This window comes from Cucurbita pepo, chromosome LG15 (assembly GCF_002806865.2).
Source record: "Cucurbita pepo subsp. pepo cultivar mu-cu-16 chromosome LG15, ASM280686v2, whole genome shotgun sequence".
In the NCBI taxonomy this organism is placed as follows: Eukaryota; Viridiplantae; Streptophyta; class Magnoliopsida; order Cucurbitales; family Cucurbitaceae; genus Cucurbita; species Cucurbita pepo.
Genome location: NC_036652.1, coordinates 835,366 through 846,342, shown reverse-complemented (window position 1 = coordinate 846,342; position 10,977 = coordinate 835,366). Strand labels below are relative to the sequence as shown.

At 37.0% G+C, this 10,977-nt stretch overlaps 1 protein-coding gene across 2 annotated transcripts; it reads right to left on the bottom strand.

Annotated features, from left to right (window-relative positions):
• Nucleotides 1-2,959: 2,959 nt before the first annotated feature.
• LOC111811387 (receptor-like serine/threonine-protein kinase ALE2) lies at nucleotides 2,960-9,877 on the bottom strand. Of its 2 annotated transcripts, none has more exons than XM_023698202.1 (9): nucleotides 9,316-9,877; nucleotides 8,856-8,939; nucleotides 7,931-8,035; nucleotides 7,761-7,856; nucleotides 6,707-7,075; nucleotides 6,359-6,619; nucleotides 5,824-6,213; nucleotides 4,117-4,357; nucleotides 2,960-3,983 (listed from the first exon to the last, which is right to left on the bottom strand). In XM_023698202.1, the coding sequence occupies exons 1-9, from the start codon at nucleotides 9,380-9,382 to the stop codon at nucleotides 3,272-3,274; spliced, it is 2,325 nt and encodes a 774-aa protein (XP_023553970.1). In that variant the 5' UTR covers nucleotides 9,383-9,877; the 3' UTR covers nucleotides 2,960-3,271. The 2 variants fall into 2 exon arrangements, with proteins under 2 accessions (XP_023553970.1, XP_023553971.1); XM_023698203.1 differs by lacking the exon at nucleotides 9,316-9,877 and adding an exon at nucleotides 9,103-9,290.
• Between the last annotated feature and the right edge of the window lie 1,100 nt (nucleotides 9,878-10,977).

Below are 10,977 nucleotides of genomic sequence, written 5' to 3'. Positions count from 1 at the left end.
GTCTCCCCTTAATCGAGGCTCGACCCCTTCTCTGGAATCCTCGAACAAAGTACACCATTTGTTTGACACTTGAATCATTTTTTACTACACCTTCGAGGATCTCAACTTCTTTGTTCGACATTTGAGGATTCTATTGACATGGCTTTGATACTACGTTAGAAATCACGGACCTTCACAATGGTATGATATTGTCTACGTTGAGCATAAGCTCTCATGGCTTTGCTTTGAGATTCCCCAAAAGGGCTCGTACGAATGGAATTTCTTACCTATAAACTCATAATCATTCCATAAATTAACTATGGTGGGACTCTCTCCCAACAATCTTCAACATCCTTATACTATTAGCTTTCACGTTGGACACTGACTGATAGACCATAAGAGAGTTTCAAATATAACTAAATCTCCATATTATGCGAAAGTAGTAATAAGAATAGTTAAATAATACTCGTTGAGACTTCATAAAACCTCATTGGAATTTAACTAAATCTTCTAGAAACGGCATAATCCTACAAAATTTGGTGTTGATAACCTCATAAATACATTATTTGGTGTTGAGAACCTCGTAAATACATTTTTATTCGATACTATATCACGAATTTCAACTTGGCCACAGTTAGGCCTGTTGATGATTATTGGGATTATGTCCCACATTGGTTAATTTAGTAGAAGATTATGCGTTTATAAGTGGGGAATACTGTTTTCATTGGTACGAGTCCTTTTGGGGAAGCCCAAAGCAAAGTCATGAGAGCTTATGGTGGACAATATCATACTATTGTGGAGAGTCATGATTCCTAACATGGTATCAGAGCCATGCCAATAAAATTCTCAAATATCGAATAAAGAATTGTGGGTCTCGAAGGTGTAGTCAAAAGTGACTAATAAAATTCTCAAATATCGAATAAAGAATTGTGGGTCTCGAAGGTGTAGTCAAAAGTGACTAATAAAATTCTCAAATATCGAATAAAGAATTGTGGGTCTCGAAGGTGTAGTCAAAAGTGACTAATAAAATTCTCAAATATCGAATAAAGAATTGTGGGTCTCGAAGGTGTAGTCAAAAGTGACTAATAAAATTCTCAAATATCGAATAAAGAATTGTGGGTCTCGAAGGTGTAGTCAAAAGTGACTAATAAAATTCTCAAATATCGAATAAAGAATTGTGGGTCTCGAAGGTGTAGTCAAAAGTGACTAAAGTGTCCAATAAAGGGACGAACTTTGTTCGAGGCTCCAAAGAAAGGAGTCGAGCCTTGATTAAGGGGAGGGAGAATAGAATTCTTACATATACCCATAAACACTTCTCCCTATATTAGTCGATGTAGGACTCCATCTCTGGAGCCCTCAAACAAAATACACCTTTTATTCAACATTTTAGTCACTTTTTGACTACATATTCGATGCTCACAATTCTTTGTTCGACAATGAAGATGTATTTTTTACTTATGAACCCATGATCGTTCCCTATATTAGTCAATGTAGGACTCCGGAGCAATCTCTATTTCCACTTCCTTTACTATTCACTATTTAGTTATGATTTTGACAAAATACTAATCAGCGAAGATTATGTTGTACGACAACATTTCAACCATTCAAAAGCTGGAAAAAGTCGAATAGCCAAACTATTTTCTCTATAGACCTAATCGTAAGGTGGAAGTAAAAAATGTAAAGACGATAAAGAATTTAACAGATGAAACATAAGTCGAGTGTTCGTGATTTACCTTTCCTCCACAGTCATTTCCAATAAGCTGACAATCTCGACTCTAGACAAACTTGCAATGATGCGGTTAATCATTGCAAGAACAGAAAGGAACGAAATCACAACGATGCAGTTTTCAGGAAGACGAATCGCAATCGAGGACACGAAATCACTGAAATGTAAACGATTTATCGCATATTGAATAATAAAACAAAATTAGAGAGAGAGACAGAACAGACCTGGTTTGATCTTGAGGAGAATGGAGAATCGTGTTGAATGTTCATACTTAAGGCAGTGAACATTGGGCGGAGATGGCATGCGCGCGTTTTCTAATTTGGCAGAAATGGTTCTAATTTGGCAGAAATGGCTCGCGCACGTTTTATATTATATATTTATTGTTTTTTTAATTACAAATTTAGTCTCTATTTCAAATAATCAGTATCTAACCATTTTTTTTATTAATAAATTTTTTATCTTATTTTATAATTCTTTTTTAAGATATGTATCAAGTTTAAAAAATATTTAATAAATGGTTAACTTTTAATTTTATATTTAATACACCTTTAAAAAGGTGCGGAATATTTAATAATTCTATAAAAAGACATTTTATAAATATTTAATTTTGTGTTTAATAAGGAAAATAATTTTAAAAATTAAATATAAATTTGACTTTGGACTTCTATTAAAACATTAAATTGTAATTTAGTACCAAAATTTCTAAGGGTCTAATAATAATGAAAAGAAAAATTTAAAATCAATATCCAATCGGAGTTAATTTATCATTTTTCTATTATTTTAATATTTATTATATCATAATTAGGCATAACATTTTTACCATAAAAATTAAACTTGCAATGATTTAATAAAGTAATTTTCTGAAATTCTAAAATATTAAAAAAAAAAAGTAGACATATATAGGAATCCATCCCAAACAAGGCCGAAAATCCTTGGAATGGTAGGGTTCGAGAAGATATTTCTCTTCATTTACTAAACAAAGCTAAGAACAAGAGAATATACCCTACTCAGCCCCACCCAAATCCCCACTCTCGCCTCGATTCCTGCCAAAAATAAAGAATTTTACGGGAACAATGAATAAAATAGAGCTATTACCTGTCTTCGAGAACATCTCTAATCCTCATCAGTCTTTGATACGAGCACAGAGCATGATTAATGCAATAACTGTCGAAAAGAAGATATGATACAACTACAAGAAGAGAGTATTAGAATTACAATTCTAATTCGTATGGTAATGAATCAATAATTCCAAAATTAGAGCCCAATATTTTTATTTTATTTTATTTTATTTAATCTTTTTCCTTCTATCTCACACATTAACGACTATTTTGAACTTCCAAGCCTCAAAGCACCTTATGAACCAAGAGAGTTAAAACTGTACATTTTAAAAGAGTCGTAGAAAGGCATTCCATCCACAAGGATCATCAGCACCAATGTCCCATTGAGAGCTCCACACAGCATAAGATGATCAAGAATGGAGCTCTCAAGGGGGCACCACCAATGGTGGATGATCCACTTTTTGTTGCTTTCCTAAGTATTTCTTTTCTTCACGATTTAAAAAGAAACTCAAACCCAAAACCTATTGTTCCAAGAAGGCCTTGAAAGAAATCCTCCGTGCTCGCTCCTACTTCCCGAAAATCTGTAGAATGCTGGCTTGCTTCGTGTGGTTTGTAACGGACCTGACCTGTTTCCGTGCCGAATAGGCAAAGATATCTCGTCGCCGACGAAACTTGAAGTTGAAAACGGTCGGTTTTCCATCTCTTCAAGGGGGCCAGAGCTGTATTCCATGGTGATGAAGGAAGAGGCTTGACCGAAAGTCAGTCGTGGTGTAAGGCCACCAGCATTCCACCAACTGCTGTCTGATGGAACAATGTCGCCTTTGAAATCGGAGTCCCGAGCAGATGACTCCTTTTGACTGCAGTAGTCTGCACACGTCTCGTCTGTATCGTTGTATATCAGCTTTAGAGCCTGCACAACTTCCCCCATAAATGGCCTTTGGGTCACTTCTGGATGAACGCACATAGAAGCAATGGCAGCCACCTTGGCCATGTCGTCGAAGTCGTAACTACCAGCTAGAGAAGGATCTACTAGTTGCTCCAAACCTTCTCTACTGGTCAATAGAGGTCGAGCCCATGTTACGAGGTTCTCCTCACCATGTGGTTGGGACATGTCCACCGGTTTTCTACCCGAAAGAAGCTCAAGTAGCACAACTCCATAACTGTAAACATCGCTTTTGACGAGCAGGTGTCCTGTCATTGCATATTCAGGGGCGACGTACCTGCAAATTTTTGGCTCAGTCAAGAACAAAAGATGATAACTGATGTCCACAAATAGTCATGTGATATACTATTATGGATTACGAAACAGATCGATGCAATAAGAAACATAGATATAACCAACACCGAAATTACCCGAAAGTTCCCATCACGCGTGTTGAGATATGTTCACTTCCTTCAGTTGCTTCCCTAGCCAACCCAAAATCTGAAACCTTGGGGGTGAAATCTACTTCCAACAGAACGTTACTTGCCTTGAAATCACGGTGAATTACACGGGGGTTCGAATCTTCGTGAAGATATGCCAAACCTCTTGCAGCTCCAAGAGCAATCTTTAATCGTGCATCCCAGTCAAGAGGTCCTTTTCTCTTATCAATGCCTACATAAAATAAAAGTAAGTGTAATTACATTGGCACAAACAATGAAAAGTTGAACTTTTATCAATCAATAAATGTATAGAGCACTACAAAATAATCAGTGAAGAAAAAGATGGAAGAAACTTATGGGACTAAATAAATGGAAATGTACCAACATATATCTAACAAGATTGGTCAATGCTGAAATACAGGTGGAAGAGCCATCAGTTTGGTTTTTTCGTAAGAAAAAACAAAGGTTAGGAATCACGACTCTCCATAATGATATGATATTATCCATTTTGAGCACAAGCTTTCGTAGCTTTGCTTTTGGTTTCCCCAAAAGGCCTCGTACCAATGAAGATGTATTCCTTACTTATAACCATAATTAGCCAACGTGGGACTCCCTCCCAACAATCCTTCCCTCGAACAACGTACACCATAGAGCCTCCCCCGATGTCTATGTAGCCCTCGAACAGCCTCCCCTTAATCGAGCTCGACTCCTTTCTATGGAGCCCTCGAACAAAGTACACCCTTTGTTCGACACTTGAGGATTATATTGACATGTCCGTTAAGGGCATGGCTCTGATACCATGTTAGGAATCATGACTCTCCACAATGGTATGATATTGTCTACTTTCAGCACAAGCTCTCATGGCTATGCTTTTGGTTTCCCCAAAAGGCCTCATACCAATGGAACTGTATTCCTTACTTATAAACTCATGATCATCCTCTAAATTAGCCAACATGGGACTCCCTCCCAACAATCCTCGAACAAAGAATGGTTAGTTCAAGCTTTATCTCTAAAAGGATATGGGAATTCTAGTTTCTGTTACCAAAAGATCGCTAGAATTCTTTGGCCTCCTACCCTACAAGAGCATTGGTATGGCCCCCTGGAAGGAAATAAAGGATGGAGTACTCATGAATATGATTTTATTAATCCTCTGGCATTGTACCATTTACGGCCCCAAATTGAAGATCTTTGGTTTGATACGTCACTCCTGGCATAGGGATGCTTAGTTATTTTGGTATTGGTTGGTTAAAGAAATTTTTAACGTTTCCTATGAACAAACCAACCCCTTTTCTTCACCTCTCTGGCTTTGAGAAATCCTTCATCTATCAATACTTTCTGATACAGAATTATGAAAGAAAAAAACAAGGCCGATTAACTTTTTTAAACAGAACAAATTAAAATGCACCAATATATATCCAACAGAAGATACATGGAGAAGTCCCTAGGCATAAAAGGCAGAGGAGTCTTTAATTTGATGATCTACACGATCAAATTTCATTGCACTGATGAACAAGGAAATATGTGAATGAAACATTTTTGTTCTAAGATTGAATGAATGAGAAAAGTTTTACTAAAGACGATCAAACAAATCATGTACAGAAACTGGAGACATCCAACAACAGTACATATAAGAAAGGTATATAAGAAAGGTTAACAAACACTTAATACGATTAATCATAGGTGATATGGAAAATATACCGTGCAAGTGAGACTCAACACTGCCATTATGGATAAGCTCATAAACCAAGCAGCGAGTTCGGCCTTCCATGCATATACCAATCAGTTTCACAAGATTCCGATGATGCAGTCTACTCAACATCTCAACTTCTGCGATAAATTCACGGTCTCTATTCTGATTATCCCGTGTAAGCAACTTAACTGCAACTTCATTTCCATCTTGCAAAATACCACAGTAAACTCGGCCAAATCCCCCTTCGCCTAAAATCCTTTTCGAACTAAACTTGTCTGTTGCTTTCTCAAGTTCGGAAAGTCCAAATGTTCTAACAGATTGAATACTGGTTGGCATTGTGGAAATTAGGGAAACAGAGGTGGAGCTAGCAATGCTAGTTGATAAACCCGATCCTAGACCTGTATTAATTCAGAATGAAGTCATCTTAAGCAGTGCAAGTAAAATCAACAGGACTTTCCAAATAGATCATGGAAAGTTCGTACTCAAGTAGTACTTGTGGAAAGATCCTTGTGATAGCTAATAGATCAGGATCTACAAACTCACCAGATCTTTTGTTAATTGATGATGTGAAGACAGGGCCAACAGCACTAGACGGTCTGCCAACTTTTCTCCATTTAAAAAAGATGGAAAGAGCTCCAATGAATACTAATAACACAACAAATGCTGAAAGTGATATGATACCAATTGTTTTGATGCTCATCTTCTGGCTCTTATTAACGAAATTTGCAGTAATAGGAAGATCACCAGCACCTCCACTAGGAGCACTTCCCATGTACCCTCCATATGGTGGTGAAGAAGGAATCCCTGGTAATCATGGCTTATTATTCTAAATATTTACAACGGGGGAGGGGGGGTGTAACAAACGCAGAGAAAAACTGTTGAAGCTATTACCTGGATAGCTGATGTAGACAACTTCATAATCACCAAAAAGCGTCATATTTAGACGTACTTTTTTATCCCAAAACCTTCTGTAAGTCAGTACTGCAGTGGTATTATCGAATTTCTCTCCTAGAGGTACTAAATTTATATCCACCATAGTTCTTCCTTGATTTTGACTGTCTGCTTTAGCACCCATGATTTTCACTTGGCTCTGCTCCAAGTAAGTCCCCGCTGCAATCTCACTTTCAAGGTCGTTCATCACAGGAAAGACAGCATATGGAGCTATATCCAGAAGAAGTCTGACTTTCATGGGAAACACGCAGCCACAAGGTGAACCAAAGGGAGCCGCAGTAAGGGGTTCCATACATATTTGATCACAACCTTCCAAGTCCAAGGTAAAGTATTTAGTACAATGAATTTCATAAAAGAAAATTTACAACTTGAAGACTAATCATTGGTCTAGGCAATGAAAGATGAAAATTTGCAAGGCTCCTTAGAGGGCACAAAGTTCTTTATGGATCACCATGACCTAGCAAAACCAAAGGCCCCACGTACCAATCACAACATCAAATGTTACAAAGTCATTCAAACGTAGCATGAGAATGAATTAAAACAATTAGCTCTGAAGTAACTCATATTCAAGCAAATGCTTAATAGACAGGAATGGTGTTAGGAATCACGGATCTCCACAATGGTATGATATTGTCCACTTTGAGCATAAGCTCTCATGGCTTTGCTTTGGGCTTCTCCAAAAGGCCTCATACCAATAGAGATGTATTCCTTACTTTATAAGCCCATGATCAACCCCTTAATTAGCCGAGGTGGGACTCCTCTCCCAACAATATTCAACAAATGGCTCTATAAACCTGTTTTTTTAGCAAGAAATGGGATGGACAAACCCATTAATCAAGCACGAGCAAGAATTTCAGCAGCCTAGAAGCAATTACGTGGATCAGATGCTTAGAATCAAAGAACCGTAATTTGGCAATCATGTACTTTGAGGTTATACAGGTTTTTCTGTCTTTATGAATAATTGACTGCTGAGTAATTCAATCCCCGACTTTACCTTGGTCTTTTGATGGTGTAGGAGCAATCACATGAGGCCGTATACGCCGCCGCCGCCGCCGATGATGTCGAATAGGTAAGGGTGCACTCCTAGGACCTACAAAAGTGTAATGTCAGGAAGTAATAGCAACACAGAGGACAGTGAAGAATTTATTACATTCCCTTCATAACCTGGAGAAGGTGCAGGAGCAGTGGATGGTCCCAAAGATGACTTAAAGATCCAGTTAGCATGTAACTTTGAAGGCTTAAATGAAAAACTCATCGACTCCAACCTTGCTGCAATGATGGAGATACATGCATGCCATGGAAAAAGGGATAAATATGAATACTTGAACAATTAGAAGGAGACTAAAAAGGAATGACCATCATAAAGTTTTCACTATTTCACTTTTCTTTTTCTACTAATTGTGTTCCCAGAAATAATAGATGTTTTGAATTTGAGAACAATTCCAACCAAGCAAAAATCAAGCATTCAAAAAGAACGACCAAATGATAAGGTAAAGCATGCTCACTGCCTCACTTGAACTCCAAGTTGCCAGGTCATATTTTATAATTGTCTTGTCATCAATCCAAAGTTAATTAATGATTTATTCAATTACAATCCGAACTCCAAACAAAATGTTAATGCTACCAATCGCATTAATTGAAATTGTTTAACATGTTCCTCTTCAAGTTGTTGAAAACCAACTCAAGACGCAGGAAACTGAAGCTGAAAACAGAAGTATTTAGATTTTTTGGGAGAGTTAGTAAGATTAACTCCTCCACATAACCACAAGACATACTACAGTCTAATCATTGACGTGAAAGATATAGCTTCACTGAGTAGTTTCCAACAAAAGTTCCATCGATTAAATATACATCATCATCAAAATTGACAGAATGCGTAAGATTTGCCAACCTAGTGAGTTTGGACAACTGATGGGTATGGTTAGTTCAAACACAAGCTAAATTTGTGCCTCATCGATTTCTTTAAGAGCCAGAACTTTACATTCGAACAAATTTTGGACACTTATCATGTGTTTATAGTACCAAACTCCGAATATGCATAGATATTTATCAAACAAGACATGTTGATACTAAATGGAAATCGCTGTACCATGCTCTGTTGGAATTTCTGTGGTCGTTGTTTGCAGGTATGGCTGCAAGGAAGGAGACAAGTATATGTGTGGTGAAGATTGTCCTGAAACCATAGACAATAGGTAGCTTAACTCTCAGAAGTTCTACAACATAATGGCCATGACAATTCAGATGATAATTATAATACAGCTCAACGATGAGAGATTTAAATGTTATATTCAGCAAAATATATCCAAAATCATAAGCAAATTGAGCGTCAATCTTACTGTTGGAAGAAAGATATAGCGAAAATGAACTGTTTCTCGCTGAGAGTTTAACAAAGAAACTTCCTCAGTGGCCTAATTGTTCGCTCAACGAATTATTCCTTTACACAGAAACAGAATCTAACAATAAAAAAAGCCAAAAGTAGCAAAGCAACCAAAAATGAGATCACGTACTTTCCTCGACAAAATCAAGTCGAAAAGGTAAATGCAAAGTACCTGAGCAAGAGAAAAGCAAATCAACCGCATGAAGAACCAGAAGAAGGCGCATAATCGAGAAACGCATATTGTGTCCAGAAAGCAAATTTCAGAGGAAAGAATCATCATCAGTAGCCACCGCCACCTACAAGCTCAACCACCTCAACAAAAATCTGCCAAAGAAAACACACACAAGGATAACAGCGAAGTACTCGCCGGCAACAATCTTCCCCTACACAATGCGAGCTCCAAATCCCCCACCACATAGCTCAACAACAACCAAAAAAGAAACTCCCCCTCAGATGATAACGAAAAACCCTAGGAGAGAGAAATCAAAACAGCACAAACGGGAGGCAGCAATGCAGGTATATTGGCTTGCAGATCCATGAAATGCGGTCGAGGATCTAGAAGAAAGACTATAAAAACTTCAGTTCACGAGGAGAGAAAAGAGTGAAGAACTTTTAGAGATGGAAAGAATGGAGGAAAAGGGAGAGCGAGATCTTGAAAAAGTGGAGAGAGAGAGAGAGGGAGAGAGTTCGAACCAGAGGAGACAGAGAGAGAGAGAGAGAGACGATGAGGAGCTAGGTGAGGGACTTTATTACATGGCAACAAACAACACTCTACTGTTACGGACTGCTACTAAGCCACTGCTTTTCTCTTTTTGCAAAAAGACGATCCAATGGATGGCTCTGGTCCACGCGCTGTTGGATGAAACGACAATTTACAGACTCGTTTGACTACGTCATTATTATTATTATTTTATTTTTATTTTATTATTATTTTTTTTTTTTTATTATTATTATTTTTTTTTTTTTTTTTTNAGAAGACTCCGTCAAACCCAAATTCCTAAAAATAATTTTTAATTTTAGATTTTCTCTCTAATATATTTTTAAATTTTTAAAAACCTTAATAATATTCTTAAATTTTTAAAATATTTTAAAATAATATTCTTGTGACGAAAAATCACTTCCACTTTGTTACAAAAACATCTTTAAATTTGAAACCCCGGCCATTTCATTTCATTTTCGACACATTAGACGTATTTTCAATAGCAGATCTGTGACTAAATTTTAAAATATATATATACATATACTGGCACACCGCCCCGTATCTACCTTCCTTCGGGGAACAGCGAGAAGGCTGGCAGATCGTTCGGTGTCTGACTCTGATATCATTTGTAACGACCTAGATCCACCGCTAGCAGATATTGTCCTCTTTTTCCCTTTCGAAGTTTCCCTCAAGACTTTTAAAACGCGTCTGGTAGGGGAAGGTTTCCACTCTCTTATAAAAATTGTTTTGTTCTCTTCCCCAACCAATATAGGACATCACAATCCACGCCCCCCTTCGAGGCCCAACGTCCTTGATGTTGAGGCCCAGTGTCCTTACTGGCACACCGCCCCATGTCTACCCTCCTTCGTGAAACAACGAGAAGGCTATATATATATATATATATATATATATATATATATATATATATATATATATATATATATATATTCTTATATTTCGTTTCATAATTTATAGTGAACTTTCAAATTTAACATTAAAAGTTTAGATATAATTTATGAGGTATCAATATATGGTTTTCGTCAATATATTGATGGTAACATAATTTTTTAATATTTTTTAATAAACGTAAAGCGTGTTAATGTTATTTTTAAAAGTTAATAGTATATTTTGTTG